Here is a 21,030-nt window from a genome sequence, read left to right on the forward strand (position 1 = left end):
GTTTTGTTAGGCTTTGATTCTGAGAAAGTCTTTATCCATTGTTTAGGGCAAGATCAGTTGTAGCTGGAAAAAAATTGCTATTTTCTTTTTTTCTTTGTTTCTGTAGCAGCTTTGCCTGGGTGAGCAGTCACCAGGCCAGCTGTGGTACCTGCTGGACTTAGCCCTGAGAGGGCAGGGGAGAAGGAAGCAGCAGAGCCTGGGAGCTGCTGTGAGAATGCTTTTAACAAACACTATGGAAGCACCTGGTGGCTTCAGCTGTAGCCTTAATCCAAACATCCTAATTGATTGGTTTGGTTATTTATTACACTTAGCTTGCTGCTTTGGGCAAAGCAACAAGCTAATAAAGGGCCAGCAGTTTGTTTTTCAATTTTTTGCTGACTGGTGTGCTTTTTGGGGGTCTCTTATGCTTCAGTAAGCATGTCTTGTCTTTTCTTCTCCCTGTGATCTATCACAATCATCTGCCTCTCTCTGCTAACTCCTTCATTCCATCAACCTGTCCTAAGAGATGTCCATTTTGTTGACCATGTGAATTATTATCTTTGTTTGTCCTTTTTTATTCTAAATGCTGCACCACTTCTTTTGTTCTCTGCTCCGCTGAGTAAGTTGTTTTGACTTTAGTGTTTTGTTGTCTCATAAGCAAGTGGCAATAATACAAAGATACTCAAAAGCCTAAATGTCTTCAAAAGAAACTTGGAAAGAATGTTCCTCTTTATTTGACTTAACAGCGTCTGCTGCTGCTGATTTTGGTGTCCACAAGTAGCTATGGAGTAGGAATAATGCAATATAGGAAAAAATAATATGTTAAAATCAGAAGAATCATGATCCTGAATACTTGGTTCTATCAATATGAGCTTTGATTTATTTGCATGATTAAATAACTCAGATCATGCTAAAGTCTTAGCAAATTTTCTCTGCTAAAGTGAATCTGAGTCCAGAAAAGAACAGCCATATCACACTGGCATGGTTGAATGCTGAATTCTGTGAAGTAATCAAACCCTGAAAGGACTGGAGTTTGATCTCCAATTTTTTTCCACCAAGAAGGCAGCCACAGGTGACTTAGGACTAAGGATAAGGGGATTTAGTCTGGCACAGAAAATTCTGTTACCCATTCAGCAAGTTTTAGGGCATCTTTTGCTGGCACTTAGCTACAGGGGAAAGGTCATGCAAGTCAAAGCTTTAAATTCAAAACATGAGCATAATGGGCCAGAGGCCCCAGATGCCTTTATATCATCTAAGTTGGTGGTGGTGAAACAGCCCAGAGAGCAAGCAGGGTTTCTCCCTAAGTATTGTTTTCATTCCAGGAGAAGGGAGACAAGAGTTTTTTTCTCCATGGGGAATATAACCAAAGCTTCTGCAAAGGGCCTGTCATGGAGCTTTCTAGGCAGTAAAAGCTACATGGTATTTTACAAAAGTGTACACTTTAATGATTGTTAATTGCTGAGTGCTCTTTTAATACATGGGGAGCCTTCAATATCTGAAAATCTATTGAGCGTCATGGTGGAGACGGAGATGTAGAAGGACATGGGGGCTTTCAGGAGGGCATTTACTCTGTGTCAGCAACGTCTTGTGTCTAGCTGAGCAGGGGTGAAAAAAAGCCAGAAAAAATGTCCACAGTGGGTTCCATTGACCCCAGACTAAGAACATCAGGAATCTGAAACTATGTGTACAGCTTTACTTCCCTCTTAGGAACATTAACACTTCAAAATATATTATTATGGCTCTCATTCATGGTTACAGGGCTTTTCTATGATTATGGTGCTTAGTTGATTTTTTTTCTGTGAGAAAGAATTTGCACAGATCAAGGTTGATTCATAAAACCTTTAAACACAACTGTGTGCAACAACAGCTTTACACATCCCATTGAGATGTAAAGACTCAAAATATCCAGTGCTATTACCACTTTACTTTTTAGCACCAGTGTGGCAGTTAGAGCAAGAAGAGAAATGAATCTTCCACCAGGTTGCCAATCAGACACTGCTGGTATTTGGAATATAGTAATGAAATCACTTATTCAGGTGACATCCTCATAAAATACCTGCTACAAGAGTGTGTTTCCAAAGTAAATCAGACTCTTTGTTCTTGTTTCAGGTTGACTTTTGTGGTTATTGCCTACCTATAGCAGAAATTGCATGATATCTGTTTGCCATATGAATGGGGATATTTATAGGCTTTTATTTTGTGCTTAAAAACATCAACTCAGAAATACTGAATAGAGCAGTAGCTCTCAGCTTTTTCACTGTTTTCGGAATTTTTTAAGCCACTTGATAATCAAAATGCTATTCAAATAATTCTGGTTTTCAACGTTTTGCACTTTTGTGTGCATGGTGTGCATAGTTGTCATTCTCATGGCTTATCATTGGAGAACTTCTTACAGCCTTTCAACACTTAAAAAGGAGGCTTTTAAGAAAGATGTAGAGAGATGTTTTACTAAAGTTTGCAGTGACAGGACAGGGCCATAATGGTGTTAAAATGAAAAGAGAATAGATTTAGATTAGATATAATGAATTGTTATTTTCAGGCTGATGAGGCGCTGGCACAGGTTGCCCAGAGAAGCTGTGGATGCCCCATCCCTGGAAGTGTTCAAGGCCAGGTTGAATGGAGCATTGAGCAACCTGGTCTAGTGGAAGGTGTTCCTGCCCATATTAGTGGGGTTGAAAGTAGGTGGTCTTTAAGGTCCCTTCCAACCCAAACCATTCTGTGATTTTGTGACCTATGTGATGATGAGGTCAATGTACGCAAGAAGCTTTTTGCTTTAGACAAAATCTACTAGCAAAGGACAAAAGTTAACATTAATACAGTCTTTTAACTACTGTGTGGTAACACAGCATCTATGTTACAGATAATTTGGTTGTATTTTCTATTTTGGGAAATTGCAAGACGCTTTTCAAACATTGAGCATTGAATGATGACATGGAATGGTTGATCCACTTGCGCAAGTGGACGGATAATGTGCAGAAAAGCTGTAGCATCTTCCAGAGTGTCAGTTCTGTTGTTAAACTGAAGCAAGATGATCACTTGTTAAGACATTTCCTCTCATGTATTTTAAATTAATTTTAATGCCTGGAAGAAATGCCCACTGCACCCAAAGCAGTGTTGAGTTTTTCACTTTTATTTGCTTGCAATTATTTTATTTGTAAATAATGATCTACAATAAAAAAATTCCTCCTAAGGGGAGGAGAAGCAGCAATAGCCTTTTGGGGAAACAATGGCCCTGCAATGTGTTCCTAAAGTCTGTGTGGCACTTAGGTTGTGATGTCCAAAGGACAGAGGAAGTCAAATGGTGTTACAAAGAAAGCAGACCACTGGCTCAGTTCTGCCTAGACCAGGAATGCCACTATAAGCTCATGCAGGTCATTCTAACATGAAGATGTCTGAGAGATGGAGCTGATGTTAAGCACTTAGCACCAGCAGAACTTAGGCCTGACTGCTGTCTAGGAATGCCTGAGTTTGGAGGACTGAAGAGTACAGTTTCCATTCTGCTTGGAACTACAAACATGCATGTAACTACAAAGATCCCATGTTAAATGTAGGAACTTGTGTGCTCAGAACATCTAAGCCCTTGAGCTCTGTAACAGCTCTGTGGCACCTGGGTAACACTCTGGTCCTTGGAAACGTCCAGCCTGGATGGAATTATAAGACAGCATCCAGTACTGAGCTTACAACAGAACTGCTGGCAGAGAGCTGCATGAAATGCCTCTTGGAGCTTGCAACCCTGTAAGCATACAGTAAGTTAAGTGAATTAACACAAAATTGCATTTTAATGCCCAAACAAGTGAATTGAGTTAGTCCTTTAATCTACTGTAGTTCTCCTTTTCTTTTCTGTGTACTAGAAAAAAGCAGATTCCTACCTGATGAGGTTTTGTGAGGTTAATAGCTATGAAGTGCCCAGGCACTCTGATGATGAGGGCTGTATAAACACAAAGATATTATGCAAGCATAGTGATGCCAAATGCTTAATGCAGATTCCTTGTTCATGGTCTGATTTCCTCTCTTCCCTTTCCTCCCTCTTCTCAATTTCTCTGCCAAATAAATATATCCCTTTTAGATGAAAATACTTGTTCCTCTTCTTAAAGTACCCTTATACCAAGAAGGAATGTTACCAACACTACTGGTAATATAACCAATAGTGTTGGTAACATTTCTTCTTGGTATACGTACCTGTATAAAAACAAGTGTTGAACAGGCCCTCAGGAGACATTCCTTGCTGTGCTTCCTTGCTGTGTGGGAGTTTAAGGAGTGTATTTTCTTTCCTAACGGAAAAAATTATTAACAAACACAGTCTCCATTTACATGGTAAAAAAGAATTTTGCACTCATGTTTTGTGATGTTGTAGTTGTGCAAAGACAGCCTTGTTTATGTTAGTAAATGATAGGTGACCTAATTGAGACTGAAGTGGAATAAATCCCGTATTTTGCTAAATTGCCTAAACATGCTGTCTTCAGAGAGCTACTCAGATTACTTTTCAGTTCTCTTGTAATCTCATAAAGATTGTTTCTGATGCACAGGTTTAAATAAACTAACCACTTGTCCCTAACAATGGTTGCCAATCTCAGGTGTACGTTTGTGAATAAAAATAGAGTTGTAGGCCATGGAAATGCTGTTTCTTTACTGGGTTTTTGGGTTTTGTTTTTTTTTTTGTTTTGTTTTGTTTTGGGTTTTTGTTTGTTTGTTTTTGTTTTCGGGGGGTTTTTTTGTTTATACTAAATGGTATGATGTTAGAGCCATTGTATAGTTTCTTGGAGAAATTATAGTGTAAAATATCAAGCCTTTCCCTTAAAAAAGAAATGTCATTCCAAATGTAGCAAATATCAGATCATTCAGCTGTGTAGAGCCTGAAGCTAAGCTGGATACTGATTGAGTATGAAATGTTTATGTTGGGGATGGAAGAACTGATATGGTAAGCCACAAGCCACATTCTTTTGCTTTCTATTTGGAAGGGGCAAGTATTAGGTGTATAAGCATATGATTTCCATACTCCTCACACATGCATTTGCTTTTTAAGTAGTTTGTCTTTTTCCTTAACTTTACTTGTCTTCATGTAATGCCTTGAAATAGACTCACATGTGCCCTGGGTGACTTTGCATGGCCCAGAAACCTACAGAGAGCTTTGCCCTGCTATGACACAAATCTAAATGGTGATGCTTGTTTTCAGTTCTCAAGGATATGTCTTTGATCTGAATAGAAGAGGCTGAGTTGTATGAAAGAATGCTCAGGCATAGTTGCTCACATTTGTGATGCAGAGCACAAAGGCATGTGCACAAGATGGGCCTTGAATTGCCTGTTTTTACTTGGTCTTAACCAGAAAAAGCTGTCAGAGATGTCTGTAAAGGCTTCTGTGTATAATTGATGGGTAAAAAAAAAAGAGAACCTATATAATACACTTGTGAATATGGCAAAACAAACCGGAGTGCAGTTCCTTAGAATTTATTGGTATGTTAAGAAATAATACTTCTTGTTTTTCTGTGTTCACCTCATTGTCATCCCAGCCTTGGGAGGTTTGTGAAACACTGTGCCTGGTTATGGAGACCATGAGTCAGGAGTGGTTCTGCTGGAAGAAGCAGAGCGAATTGTTACAGGTGATCTAAATCAAGTGTAAGTGGGTAGAAAGACCTAGGGAGCTGGTATGGTAGAAGCAGCAGGGGCTGTCTAATTACATTAATCCTATTCTTGTCCTAAAGCAATGACCACTAATAAGGCACTGGAGCGAGGGTTTAGAAAGAGAAAGTGCCCCTGTAGTTCTGAAACTCTCCCAAACAGAAAAAGATGACTTTTCTCATTGCTCACCACAGCCATGCACCTGTTTGGCCTAAACTGGCACCTGCAGCCGATGGAAGGGCAGATGTATGAGATCACGGAAGACACAGCCAGCAGTTGGCCAGTGCCAACGGACGTCTCCTTATATCCTTCGGGGGGCACAGGGTTAGAGTTACCTGACAGGAAAGGCAAAGGAACCAGTGAAGGTATGGTTGGTGTGTGTCCATGTTGTGAGTCCTCTGTCTGCCTCTAAACTCCAGCCGTCCAATCTCATGTTCCATTACCCTCAGTGCTGCCATCAGCAGGTGCTTCTCCAGTCTTTCATGTCTAGAGCTAGTAGCTGTCAGTCCTGTTTCCATATGTTTCTAAGTTTCATACCCCTCTGATGTCCACTAATGCAATAAAACTGTGAAACCTTCTCCACACATTCAAGGCATTCTCACAGACTACAGAAGGCCAGCATGAAAACCCTGCCTCGAGTGGTTGTTTTCATGGAAAAACTTTGTCTCTTGAAAATTAAATGATTCCTGGAGCACTGGATCAAGCTTCTTCTACAGAACTACAAAAATGTTTGAGTTGGACTATTTGTTGCCACTTAGCAAATGTTTTGAGGACCAAAATACTTACTGAGAGCTATTACACTGTAAGTTTTGGCATTCCAGAGTTGAGCATAGCTTTGCAAAAGTAGCCAGATAAAAAGCCTGGTCTCCGTAAAGTATCATGGTGTTGACAGAAATTAGAAGCAGCTTATGGGTCCTCAATTCAGCAGCACCTTACTCAGCAGCTTTAGATCACTGTGTTCTTTTTTTAGAGGCACCACTGTTAAAAGTACTTGTAAGCTCTGCAAAGTCTTATCCCTCACCAGACATAGCTGGAGAAATGAGAAATGCAAACTTTCAGAAAGCTTTTTTGTTTGTGCGTTAAGCTTCTCTATATATAATTATGAGATACCAGTAAGGTAATAGACTATTCTTGATAGTTATTTTGGTGGAAGTTTTTTTTGACAGATAAGATGTATGCTAGTGTTCTTGCAACTCACTGAACTCAAACGTTTCCACAGAGTTCCCTAGGCTTTGGCCGACAGCCTGTGTTTACATGTTTAATTTAAATTAATTGTAGCAGGTTTTTCCTATAAGAGTTTTTCTGTCATTATTAGTCCAAATGAAGGCCATAATTAGGTGTGTTCCTTAAAACAGTGCATTTACTGGTAACTGATAGCCGCCATCGAGTTGCTACAAGGAAAAATCAGCTAAGCAGGTTATTCTCAGCAAACCTTACTAGACAGTACAGCAAGCTGCAGACAGCCCTGCTGTTGTACTCAAAAATACTTCACGACAGATCCTTTTCTTTTCCCCTCTAACTTGCCATATGGTTCATTTTTGAATCATCTAGCTTTGATCTGTCCATTTCCTTTTAAAAGTCAAAATAAAATGTAGTCATTCAAAGCTGCCATCCAAGTGAAAGACCTTCACTTGATTTTATTTTAGCCACATTTATAGTGACACGAGTAGAAATTTTGATTGCTGCTCTGTTAAAAGAAATCTGAGAAATAGCATAGTTGTGTCATGAGAAGACCCCTCAAGTTAGTGCTTTGTATAAATCTTAGGGAATCTCTAGGCTTTAGAGGAAAATACCGTGTCCTGACTAAAAAACACATCAGCACATCTTAGGTGCAGGAGTAATACTGTCCAGCCTTCAAATGCAGCTCTCTCCCCATCAGATAACTGTGTAACTAATTTTGGACTAGCAGTGCTGCCAGGCTTCTGTTCTAAACCAGAATGTCTGTGATTGAAATTTATTTTAAAGAGAATTGAAATATATTTGAATGTCTTCTGAATCAGAATGAAATAGGCTAGAATGTGTTAGGAGCATCCTTAGAGCTGATCTGAATGAATCATTACCAGTGTCTTGCCAGCTCTCAGTAACAGTCATCCTTTCTCATCTGTGGCTGTGCTCCAGAACAGCATTTACCTCTGTTCAAGCCCAACCCCGTTTACCAAAGCCCTTAATCACATGCTTACATTTAAGCATGTAATTGACTGTGGTTAAGTCAGAGCTGTGTGTGTTTTTAAGTGTTTTCATGGGTGATGGAACCATCCTGTGAGAAATACAGAGAGATTCAGCAAGGTCTGAAATGAAGTAGTTCAGTTTGACATAAAGAAATTAGGAAGAGTTGCTACAGTAACTAAAAAGTTCAAGGTGATGTACAGAAAGAGCAAAGTAATTGACAGCCCAATTAAGAATTCAGACCTGAAGTTAATTTTAAGGAGTCAGGTATTCTGATTAAAAGCCAATTTCTGATTAGAAGCTGAAATGGCTTTTTTATTGTACTTTCTTTGTGAAGTATCCAGTCCATAGGGCCTGATCTTATTGTAGGCTGCAACTGGTGAAACAGAGAGGGATTTCAGGGACTGAATTCACAAGAGAGATTCTCCTTGGACTTCTCTATCAGGACAAGCTTCAACCTCTGGCAACATGACATAACAGCTCTTAGGATATGTGCTTTTCAGACATACAACTGTCCACCAAGAGGAGACATAAACTTTGTAATTGTGTGTACAAAAAAAAATATTTCTGTGAGACTGTCTTTTGTAATCACAGAAGCATTTTCGTTTGCATGAGCAAGTGCTGATCTCTCTACAGAATACACCCTGTGCTCATTTTCTTCAGGCTCTATCTTGCATAGCAACATCTGTCATATTAAATTCTCACCTTCCCTGATTCACTCTGATGTACAATCTTTATTAATGAACAATCATGGGGTATATCAAATACTTCAGGTTTTCATCTGAGTATCTAAGAATCTATAAAACATGTCAGTGGTAATCAGAAAAAATATATCCTTCATTTGAACCAAAACATGTGATGTCTTTAGCTCTTCTTTAATAGAATCCTCAATCTTTTCATCTTACAATAGTTCAGTAAGAAACTTTGCATGAAGACGTTGGAACTGTTTCTCATAATCCTGGGAGTGTGAAAAGAAAATTTTAGTATGCCAAATAAATACTATCAATCCAGTTGATAAAGTAATTCCCTTCAGAATGTAGCTGGTTGATTTTCCGTGTACAATTATACTCTATTAGCCCAGAAGGATTCAGAAAGAATGCCCATTTACCTAAGCTGTTTCCTGTTATCTCCTTTAATATGTACATGGACTGAAAAAAGATAAAAAGTCAGCAGATTTCCTGCCTGTACTTATTTGAGAGTGATGAGCAAAGATAAATGGAGATCTTATAAAATTAAGAGTAGCTTTTTTTGTGTGAACATGCAGCCTTTGCATATATAAACCTTTTGGACTGGTATGCATAGAACTTCTGCCTCAAAATAGCTCATGCCATCAAGTACTGCTCCAGCAGTATCCTTGCTGACTTTAAATCAGGGTTTAGTGTAACTGGAGCCAAAAATTCTGCAAGGAAATATTCTCCATCCTTAATAGTTAATATGCATATAATTTCTATATTGATTTTCAGAGACAGCTAACAATTTACATCTGTTTCTGGAGAGTTTGTGTTGGGATGGTATGTGGAGAAATTTAAGACAATACTATATTTAACATTATGTAATCTTCATGGAAATGTCATTTGAAATAATAAAATGCAATGTTTTACCAGTCCCATTTACAACATGGCAAGTAAATTCTGACACTATTTGATATAAATTCATGATAGATGGGAAAGGATTTTTTCCCCCCATCCTCAAATGTAGGTACTGGAAGAAAAAAACATTCATAATGTGATTTTCCTACAAAAGAATGTATGTAGTCAGAAGTTTGCTTCTCATTTTGTTACAATTGTTTGCTCTGTGAAATGCAGAGTAGTCTGTGCTGTAATGGCATGGAGATAAGAAAAAAAATTTATTTGCATTTCCTAAATTAATAATTAATCCTTGTTGGTGACATGTTGCTCTCCTTGTTAAAGCCATAATCTTTCAGGTGATGCTACTACATGCTTTTCCACTAGAAGTGTCCTTAATAAAGGCTATTTGCTAAGCAGTTGCCTTCTTCATCATCCCTGTGCCCTGCACCCAAAGCTGTGGCCACTGGTTATAGCACAGGCTGAAAAGGGAACATTCTGGCACCTGATTTTTCATTCTGCCCCTCATTCCCTAGTCTTCCTTTGGGTCAAGATTTTTTGAGGCAGCCATCTGCTTTGGGAGCTATAACTGCATAAATTTCCAACCTGGAATTCCTCAGGTATGTTTTTAGGGGTACCAAGCTCCCTGCTGACTCCCTTGGACATTATGGCATGTCCTGATCCCATTTGAATACCCAGGCTCTCCAGCCTCGTAGTTTTAGAAACAGATGCCTCCATTTGTCTTCTGAAAGAAAATGGATAATAATAGCATATTTTACAGATTATATTGAAACCCAGTTAAAACCTCTAATGGTTCTTCATAGATACTACTCAAGTGCAGGATATGGTCTCCTTTTTGTATCTCAGTCCTTTTTTTTAATTTGCTTTTTTTTTACTATTTCAAATACTGTTACCACTGTCAAGGATTAATTTAATAGAGAAACATTTTCCTTTCCCCATTTAGGCATTGTTCATGCTGCTGTTCCCCCCCCCCCCCACCATTCCACTCTGTGGCACATCTATCTCATTCTCACTACTACACTTCTCTTTACTAATTTAATGATGACTTCTCCATTCCTAAACTTATATTAATGTAGGATATAATGTCAGATGATTTATTCTTGTCTTTGGAATGTAATTACACACTCTCTGATGTTACAGTTTAAACAACACGCCATTTTTCTCCAGGTTGCTCTTCCCATGCTCATGTTTTCAAACAAAACAGTTATTGAAGCCAGAAATAATCCTGCCAGTTTTTTTTTTCCCATAATCGTATGGATTGGCTAGACAAAGTACTCTGAAGACTTCAGGACACTAATAGACTGTTTCTCAAGATCAGTGTCAGAGATACCAGTATGATTAGATTACTTTCAGGATCTAAAGACTAATTCAAGAATTTTGTTCCTGTGTTTTGGCAGGAAAGCCCAGTAGTTTCTTTCCAGACGACAGTTTTATAGACTCCGGAGAAATTGATGTAGGCAGACGAGCCACACAGAAGATCCCTCCTGGTATCTTTTGGAGATCTCAGGTGTTCATCGACCACCCAGTGCATCTGAAATTCAATGTGTCTTTAGGAAAGGCTGCTCTCGTTGGCATCTATGGCAGAAAAGGACTCCCACCATCACACACACAGGTAATGGGACCTTATTTCCTTAATTAAATTATGTTTCACTTACTAAATTATGTTGTCTCAAATTGATGTTTGTATGATGTATTATTTCATCTGTTTCTTTCAGGAGTTTTTTGCATGCTTGTAAGATGCCCAAGATCATTTATCCAGAGAACGTGAATCAAGGGATAATTGAAAAAATTTACACAAATTTATCTGGTAGGCTGTAGGCAGGGGAAGAACAGGCAGTTGTCTGAGGCAGCAGGCTGCCAGAGGAGGAGGGTTTTGTGAGGCTGGTGGTAACTGAGGCTACCAGCTGGTTTCTCCAAAATCAGATTATACCACCTCCTTCTTCCAGTGCTTTGCACAAAGGCATCCAAAGGAATCTTTTCTTAAGCAGATTCATATTCATCAGGTCTGTCTCTCTTTCAGCCATTGCCTTTCCTGTCTCATGGTAAGGGCAGCAAGACCCCATTGGTCACCATTATGGGAGCAAGATTCACTTCTGTCTTCCATGTCAGAATGCCTTTAGCCAACCCTTCACATGATGTATGCTGACTATCTGCTTAGACTGAGGTTTGTAAGGGCCCAGTAATTAGTTATAAAAAAAGAAAACCAATTTTTTACAGAAAGCCACCAACTTAGGCAGAAATCAAGATCTAAGTTACTATTCTGTAGGACTAAAATGAAAGCAGATGCTTTTTTAATACACCTGGATAAAAAAAAATATCAAAAAATCACTTTGTGAGAAAAACTCTGAAGAACCATCCCCTTAAGTAAGGAATTTATACTTTTTTTTTTCTCTCCTTTCTGTTTCAGCTTCTAAGCTGCTCTTACCCAGATTGATTAATACATTAGGGCATAATACACTGGTAGTGCAAAGTATCTTACTCCCACTTGCATCAGCAGGTTATCAAAGAATTAGCAGGTTTATGTTAGTGTATCTTGCCCTTGCCCTCTACTATTAGCTGAAAATACTAGAGATTTATAGAAATATCCCGCCTTTTTTGGTTTTGAACAAATAAATATGTTTATTATGATCTCTGTGGATAATATGGTATTTTATACATATTAACACACCTCCCACTTATTTCTGTCAAAGAGATGTCATAAATCTATGCTTTTCTATGTATACTTTTCTGCAAAATTAAAATATTTCAGTAGGATCAGCACATCATAATTCCAGTACCACAGTAATGGTGTTACTGCCCTTTTCTAATCTGTCTCTTTTTACAGGGAGATTCAAACATTTATCACTTAAAAATCCTGTGTTAGTTAAAGAAAAACTCAAGTCATGATTGCATAGTACTAACTTTAGATCAGAACTCTGTATTCATTTTATTTGTTTATTATCATCTTAAATTTTGTTATGGAACAGAAGTTATTACACAGATAAGTTCAATTGTTTAAGTAAAAAACCTAAAATTTAACAAATAAACCTCACTTTTTCCACAGAGTGCAGTCATTGGTTTCCCATGAGATCATAATTCCTGCAAGCAGATGTGCTCAAGTGTGGGTACCATTGTCCATGAGGCCAGAGGTCCTGCCAGGAGCCTGCTCCAGCACAGGCTTGGGATGGGGTCACAGCCTTCCTTCAGGCATCCACTTGCTCCTGCATGGTCTTCTCGCCAGGTTGCTTGCAGAGGTCTCTGCTCCCCTTTGGAGCGCCACAGGCTGCAGGGGCACAGCTGCCTCACCATGGTCTGTGCCACAGGCTGCTGGGGAATCTCAGCTCCAGCACCTGGAGCACCTCCTGCTTCTCCTTCTGCACTGACCTTGTGTCTGTATAATTGGTCTCACTCCCCTCTTCTTTAGCTGCAGTTACTTCTGTGCAACAATATTTTTACCTTCTTAAATATGTTATCAAGGAGATGACAATTGCTAACATCACTGAGGGGCTTAGCCTTGGCCAGTGGCAGGTCTGTCTTGGAGCTGGCTGGCATTGGCTCTGTCAGACACAGGGAGAGCTTCCAGCAGGTTCTCAAAGCAGCCACCCCTGCAGCCCCCCCTGCTACCAAAACCTGGCCATGCAAACCCAATACAAGGCTCAAAGTCATGGCTATCCATGCTTAAATAGCAAACTATTCCAAATTCTCTTTGGGAAACATTCTCTGGCTGTGGTGATTGTTTTCTATTCTAGATTGCCAACAACTATGGTCACTACTAATAAGTAGGAAGAAAATGTAAGTTCCAAATTTCTATAGTCTTAGAAATAGATCATGCAGAAGCCCATAATAGTTTACTATTAACAAAAGGCATTTCTTCTCATTCTTCTCAACAAATCATAATAAGTTACACAATTTTGTTATGGTCTATTAGATTTAATCTTCCTAGATCAAATCCTTTTTTAAACTCATTTTAATAAATCATGAATTTTAGGGATAGGTCATCACTGCTTGCAGAGGGCTTTTTTCCATTTGTACAGTTTGAATTGATTAACATGGTATTTTATCGATCATTTCCTTGCTAGCAGTAACTAATTGCCTATTAAAAATCTTTGAATATATTAAAATGCAATAAAGCCCAATCCATTTGTGGGTCAGTTAATATTTACAACTAGTAACTAGTAGCTTGGCCAAATTCATCAACATATGCAGCAGCATCTTGCAAATATTTATTAAAAAAACCTTTTGTTTTTGGCAGAAAGCCCCAACTAAGCATAACCCAGACTGAAGTGGATCAGCAGCAGCTCACTGTACCTGAGTGCCTTGAAATTGTTTTCATCTCACTACATCTAATATATAGCAGGAAGTGGATGCTTGTAAGCACAATCCACAGGATATTTCTTAGATGTCTGCTTTACAATGAGGCAGGTTGCATCCTAGAAGTATCTCTGCTTGCAATCCAGTGATTCTAGAAAACTAATTCAAGCTGCCATGGAGATAGCAGCACTCGGTGAAGTGAACTTTACCTATGGTTTCTTGAATTCTATTTTAAAAGTCGAGTCAAGCTGTTGCATCATGCTCCAAAATGAATATGAAAATACTTTAGGTTTTCTCTTACTGGTTTTACCTTCTCCAGTTCGCTTGTTCCTTACTCAAACTCAAGCTCTGTTGAGACATTCCCAGCACCCAGACACCATGATGATGTCCTCTGTCACTGTCCTGCTCAGCTGTGTCAGGCATGGTCACACTAAGACCTGAGGAGGCATCAGCCTAGGCAGGAGTTTATGCTCAGAGTGGCTGCAGAGACCTGGGTCCCAAAGTGTCTTTCAAACCAACTACTTGCCAGTATCCTCTTAAATCCTTCTGTTTTCATAGAATCATAGAATATGCTGAGTAGGAAGTGACCTATGGAGATCACTGAGTCCAACTCCTGGCCTTGCACAGGAGACCCCAAGATGTGCCTGAGAGCATTGTCCAAACACTTCTGTGACAACTTCCCTGAGGAGCCTGTTCCAGTGTTCAGCCACACTATGAGTGAAAAACCTTTTCCTGATATCCAACCTTAACCTCTCCTGACTCAGCTTCAGGCTATTTCCTCAATTCCTGTCACTGGTCACCACAGACAAGTAAGAGATCAGTGTCTGCCCCTGCACTTCCCCTCAATGAGGCAGTTGCAGACTGCGGTGAGATTTGCCCTCAGTCTCCTGTTCTGCAGGCTGAACAGACCAATGGCCTCAGCCACTCCTCATGCAGCTTCCCCTCCAGAGCTTCACCATCCTCATCGCCCTCCTTTAGATACTGTCTAAGAGCTCAATGCTTTTCTTATATTGTGGCACCAAGAACAGACCCCAGGACTCGAGGTGGGGCTGCCCCGGTGCTGAGCAGAGTGGGACAATCCCCCCCCTTGCCCAGCTGGCAGTGCTGTGCCTGATGTCCCCCAGGGCACAGTTGAAACAGAAATGCACATTTTTAAATGCAAGTGTTTAGAATTTATACTTGCCTTGTATTGTTAGATTTTAGATTGCATATTTTTATAGTTTATATACATATATATATGTCATATTTTTCCTAAACTGAAACTCTGTCTCTAGCAAAGCTAACTTGTATAGACACCCAAAAGGAATGACCTTTGCAGTATGGCAGCTTTTACATTCTCAAAAAGACATTTCAGCACCAAATTTGTGATCTGTATACTGAAATACAGCCAAAAGAAAATAGAAGTTAAAGCAAGGATCAAAAATAATTTCCTCTAAATAAATAATTAAAAATACATAATTAAAATAATCTAGGGATGAATTTTGTCATTTTGTATGCGAGCTATGTCATACATAGCTTATTGCTCAAAATGTTCTTGGAAATAAACACATCTTTTTTTAACTTAGTAGCTTAACTTTTTTTAACATTTCCTACATAGGAAAGAACATGTCATCAAGTCCTTATCTTGGTTGACTTTGAAGACCATACCAGACAACTTAATAACAAGCACCCAAATTTTGCTACAGTAAAGTGTAAAGGGATAAGCAGCCTAAATGTTGATGCCACAGTCAACTAACACTCAGCAGCCATTCAGTGCAGCAACATTTATGGATTCAGAAATAGGTCGTGTTGTTTCTTTCTGCCTGTTTTTCTTCTTCCTTCCAAAAAAAATCACAAACTTACCTGATCAGCTTGATGAGAGAGGCAAAACCAAGTGAAGTCAGGGAATAGAAAAGCTAAATAGTGCCTCAACTGTTGGATTCTGCTTGCAAGGTGTCCTGGTCATCTAAACACACGATACAAGTCAGATTAGATAAGGTTCATTTAACATTTGTGATGTCTGCTAGGCTTATATCTGCCTCATCCCATTAATATAATACTAGACAAAATACAATTATTGTGGAAAACCAGTGGAAGGTTATTTAAATAGGGGACTAAAGGGAGTTGCAATACTAGTATTAACGCAAAGCAGTTGTTCAGTTAAAGTTACCTTTGCAAAAAGCAAATGCATCCTCTTGAAGAATATACCTACAGCCACTCCTTAAATGAGACTTTTCTATATTATCTCTTTTCCATCTTCATTTTTTTATGATCTTTTAACCACCTTTCCTTTAACCACTTTTTCCACTTTTTTTGTTTTAAGATAAAATCCTTGTTGGCTAAGCAAAATACTTCTGCAAAACCTCTACCAGAGTTCACTTTAAAATATTTTTTATTTTTCCCTTGGTGACCCCTAGCAACTCCAGCAAACAACCCAGTTGGGCTAGATATATTTTTCTGTCTTATTTTCCATATTAGCCAAGATATATAAAAGATAACAAATAAGCTGCTTAGTGTCATATTTACAGTGCAGTTGAGGCATGGTCTCATTATTTCCTGCCTATATTTCTACAGAATGAGAACACCTCAGTAAGGCCAATATGCTGCAAGTCACCTTCTAAACAAAGATGATTTCAAGATTTATATAATTACAGGAAAATACATTCAAATACTAGCTATTTCCAAAATGGTTACTTGCAGGTAGTCCAGGAAAGTACTTGAGTTACTAGAGCAAATCCTGTTTATGATACTTCTCCAGACCCAGAATAAGAGACTAAGCTTGAGGATACCTGATAAGCACACAAACATCACTCCCTCTTATGTTTCAGTTTGACTTTGTCGAGCTCCTTGATGGAAGACGTCTGCTGACCCAGGAGGCAAGAAGCTTGGAAGGACCTCAGCGGCAGCACAGAGCTTTTGTGCCCTTGGCCAGCCACGAGACAGGATTTATCCAGTATTTAGATTCAGGAATATGGCATTTAGCCTTCTACAATGATGGCAAGGAATCGGAAGTGGTTTCTTTTCTTACTACTGCTATTGGTAAGGATTTCCTCTATTATTCCTAAACTCCTAAGTACGCCTTGGGGCCAGGTATTAATGCATATACTCGAATTGCATGATGGCTTTGTGCGGTTTGGAGAAAATGCTTGGAGGGGATTGTATTTAGCAATATGCTGAATACTGTTAGACCCTAAATGTTGAGTAAGTATTTTGTAGGTCTTTTAAGTAACTATAATCGTAACAAGATTCTGCACAGTGCCAAACATGGATTACAAGCTGGAAAATCCTTGCTTTATTTTCTTACTTTGATTTTCCTTTTATTTAGTTGGCTTTTGTTGGTTTTGTTTGATTTTTTGTTTGTTTGATGGGGTTTTTTCTCTTTCTGTAGCAGAGGTGTAGGAGTGATTGAAGAACAGACAGTAGCACCATTCCCCAGTTCTGTGTGACAGACAGTTCTGCCATTGAACGCCATCAAAATCACTCAAGCTGGAGTTCAGGCAGAGTACTGGGGTTAAAACTCCAATAAAGGGCACTGTAAGCCTTGGTAGTAGCAACCACAGAAACAGGAATCCCTGTTTCTCCTTGCTAACAGAAGGAAGCTGAGATTGCTTAAGAACAAATTAACTAAATAGGTCTTCTGACTTCTCTGGCAGTAAAATGCCCTGTCAGTTCAGCTCACAGGCATGGATTTGTTGCTGTCCAAGGAGAAAAAGATGCTGCCAGTGGGTGCCTGACAGCACACTGAGTATTCTTCTTCCACCCTGCAAATATCTAAATCTGTTTCCGATTCAGTAATATTTAATTTTACATTTGTTTGACCTGCTTAAACTGTTCATATACCAAAATTCATTTGGTTGTAATTTAAAGATTAGTCCATAAAACTAGCACTCAGCTTTCTTCTGACCGCAGTGTTTAATGGACTTTTTTTCTTTGCAGAAAAAAGCAGACTCATTCCAAAGCTGCCATTAATCCCTCTCCCAACAGAGGCATTGGTGTTGAGTCTCAGCTGTCTGCAATAGTTACCTAAGAGCTAGGGGCTGTAATTTGTCTTGGCAGGTTAATTAAAAAGTTTAGGTCTTACTAAAGCAAAGTCATTAACATCCCAGTATTCCATTTTAGCACTAAAGTTTATCTAATGCAGAAATGGAAACTGCTGTAATACTGTGATTTAAATTTAAAACCTGGGAATGTGAGTTTCTGTCTTGTTTGCAGCTGAGCAACACTAGCGGTAGTTACTTCTAGAAGTATGTTAGCTTAGGAAATTGAAGTCTTACTTTATAGAATGCAGATTTACTTCCATTTAGTTTACGTTACTAATTTGATTTTTTACTTACAACAACCACAGAAGCTTAAGATATTCTTCTGAAGGCAGCTTTTTCTCCTTGTTGAAGAATGTCTTCAGTTCAAAATTTCCCATCACAGGAAAGAAATCAGTAAGGCTCTTAGAGCAGAAAACGTGTTTAAAGCACTGTCACTATTGTTCTTGTTTTCAAAGTGATGCTTAAGTGTTCTAGCCAGACTTTTCTCTTGGCCTTATTGCACTAATATAGGGAAAAACAAGGAGATAAAAAAAAAAGAAAAGAAGCATTCTTAATTTGCTTTTGAGCATCAAGGGAATGGTGAGGGTGAGAAGCATGTCAGATTGTCTTCAAGGCAATCTTTTTTTTTGTTTGTTTTGCTCTGCTGTACCTTCATGACTGCATGATAAACAGAGCAGTCCACGATATGGAGCCCATGATATATTCAATATATCCCCTGCTGACCTTGAATCATTCAAGGTTTCTGTGATTCAGAAACAAGGAAGTTTTCTTTTGCTACACAGGTGGGAATCACTTTATCCACTGGCAGCTTTATATCAACACAAAGCTGTAGTGTAAAAAACCTGTTTAGGTACAAGCTATGAATTTTGAAACAGACTTAAGTAAAAATTTTAGGTAGGAAAATGTGGCTTATTGGCTAGAATCTGTCCAGAAAAGTGCAGCATTTGTATAAGTACCATAACAATCACTGTAATAGCTTTAACAAGGTGGTACCTTTCTCCTCCATCTAGTTTTCAACAGGTTGTTTGAAAAAAAAATAAATAAACAGTCAGGTGTTTTATGTAACTCTAATGCTTCAGAGCCTTTCTAGTGTATTCATGAAGTCTGGCAAGACATGGCTGCTAGATTGTAAGTACATAAATACTGTGGTACTGTAGTGATACTATTTTTTTTCACTGCCCAAGTGAAGAGAATAAGGCAACCTGACAGTGCTTATGAACCAGTGTGTAACATTGCAACACAAAACAAATAAATCAAGTCACACATGATGGGAGCCTTAGATCTGTCTGTGCAGGGTTAGGAACCTTCAAAGGAGTTGTGTTGACTGTCAGAGGCAAGCTGCCATTTCATTTGATTCCTGTGGCAAGACCACCTAAAATATCTCCCTTTATTATTCCACTAACATAGGGTTTACGGTAAGAGCAAGTTTGAAAAGTATAGCTGTGATGCAGGAGGAAGTAGGATCCAATGATCTGAGAAGCAGACCAGCAGCCTAGAACTCCTGAATTGTGATTGATGTGTTAATTCCTCCCCAGCCTAGGCTCATGCTTCAGCTGCTCACTGTGTAAAACTGAGGAGAGTGACATTTCTCTGGAGATGCTGTGAGGATGATAGAACTGCTGGGAAAATGAATGAAGCATTAATTAATAATCACAGATAGTAGTAGAAAGCACAAAATTGATAATGGTGATCGTAATGATAAGTTCATAAAGCCAAACTGTGCAGTCATTGCTTCAGGCAAACATCCCCTGCGAGTGAGGACTCACCAAAATAAATGGCAATAGCTTTTACTTCAGCAATAAACATGTTGGATGGAAAGACTGCTGATTTTCCAAGTCTTATCTGCTATGTTTCAACAGACCGAGCTGTTCAGAGCCAGCAAATCATTGCAGGCTCTGTATGACAGTATCAACTGCAATTACTGTGCAGTGCTTGCCTGGAATGATTTGGCTTCCATTATTCTAGTGAAAACTGGAGAAAAATGGAAAAAGGCATCTGTATTCCCAGTTTGATAACACAGAGATAATTTCATAAATTGTGAGGCTGTCCATTATACAGCTTTGGAATGTGATAAAGCTATAACTAAATCCACTCAGGAACGTTAGCATAGATTTTGAGGGCGGGAGATGGCAACTTGGCCTGTTTTCTAAATGGGTGTGGAATCATCATCACTGAAGGGCTAGGTGTTTTCAAAATGTGTGCCTGTTACATGCACTGAATGTAAACCTGGGGAGAATACAGCCTTGTAATGCCTGTCAGAGCTTAAACTTCTGAATAATAGAGGAAGTTCAGATGGAGGGAAAAATATTATTCTGGAAAAGTTTTCCGCCTTTAACAGCATTTTTATATCCCATTCTTCCGAATTACAATTCATTCCATTATAAAGGAATGGACGGTCAAAGTCTCTCAATAATAAATTAACCTTTTTGTAAATTACATTGGTGGCACTTTCTGAAATTCCTAATAGAAACACTTCTTTGAGAAGCACCTTGTGGCTTCACAATCTGCCACGATCTGCCTGATAGTGGTAATTTATTTAGAGCAATCTTGTCTAGTGAAGCAAAATTGTAGGCTGAGGAATCAGCTGGAATCAGCACATCTGCGACAGATTTTGGCCAAAAGTCTGCTCAGTAGAAGCAAGAAACGTCTGAGAACCTGAAAAGAGCATCTGTGGAGTCAGTGTCTTTCAGCAGCTGTTACTGCTGAGCTCAGGCAGTCTCGACTGTGCAGGACCATTGAGAAATCAAAAGGAAAAGCAAAATCAATTGTCTGTGAGAGGAGAGCATCGCTGTTTGCCAGCTTGTCACCCAGCAAGCGACAGGAAACACATATAGAACACCCGAGATAGGATGCAAGGTCTCATCTCATTCCTATCTCATTCCTATCTTCTACATGAGACAATGCTTAAGTTAAGAAAAGGACCATTCTTTCTCCTCCCTCTGCCATCTGTAAAAAAACCCTGCTGTAAGTAGTTTCCTCCACTGAAGTGCAAGATGAACTCCTGTGTGATTTATAAGGGGCTGCCAGCACATCCAGCACCTGGTAATAGACACCAAAAGGCACATGCCCTTCCTGCAATAGCCCAGAATGGAACCTACCCCATGCAGTCCCTAGGACAGCACTTCACACTCAGGAATGGAGAGTGTGAGCAGAGGAACACTTCATAATAGGACTGAGCTCAAAGGAGAAATTGCAGGGCACAGAAACAAGCATGGGACTGGGAACCCTCCTTGTGTGAGCGGTGACAAGAATGGCTTCCTTAGCACTGTATGAAAGTGCCTTTGTATTTAGCTTATTCTTAGCAAAGGGAAAAGTAAGCATCTGAGTAGCTCAGGTTTGCTTCCATTGCTTTTGCTGCTTATGTTTAAGCTAAC

General features: G+C 39.2%; 1 protein-coding gene across 15 annotated transcripts in view; it reads left to right on the forward strand.

Moving 5' to 3' along the window:
• The window catches only part of TENM4 (teneurin transmembrane protein 4), a 927,633-nt gene that overhangs the window by 738,631 nt on the left and 167,972 nt on the right, over positions 1-21,030 (forward strand). For all 15 annotated transcript variants that reach the window (XM_071432902.1, XM_071432903.1, XM_071432904.1 and 12 more), the window contains 3 exons: positions 5,790-5,960; positions 10,745-10,959; positions 16,445-16,655. In XM_071432902.1, the coding sequence (XP_071289003.1) occupies positions 5,790-5,960; positions 10,745-10,959; positions 16,445-16,655 (597 nt within the window). The remainder of the gene's footprint in view (positions 1-5,789; positions 5,961-10,744; positions 10,960-16,444; positions 16,656-21,030) is intronic.

This window comes from Agelaius tricolor, unplaced genomic scaffold, assembly GCF_023055355.1.
Source record: "Agelaius tricolor isolate 1412-34295 unplaced genomic scaffold, bAgeTri1.0.p SCAF_9, whole genome shotgun sequence".
Taxonomy (NCBI): Eukaryota; Metazoa; Chordata; class Aves; order Passeriformes; family Icteridae; genus Agelaius; species Agelaius tricolor.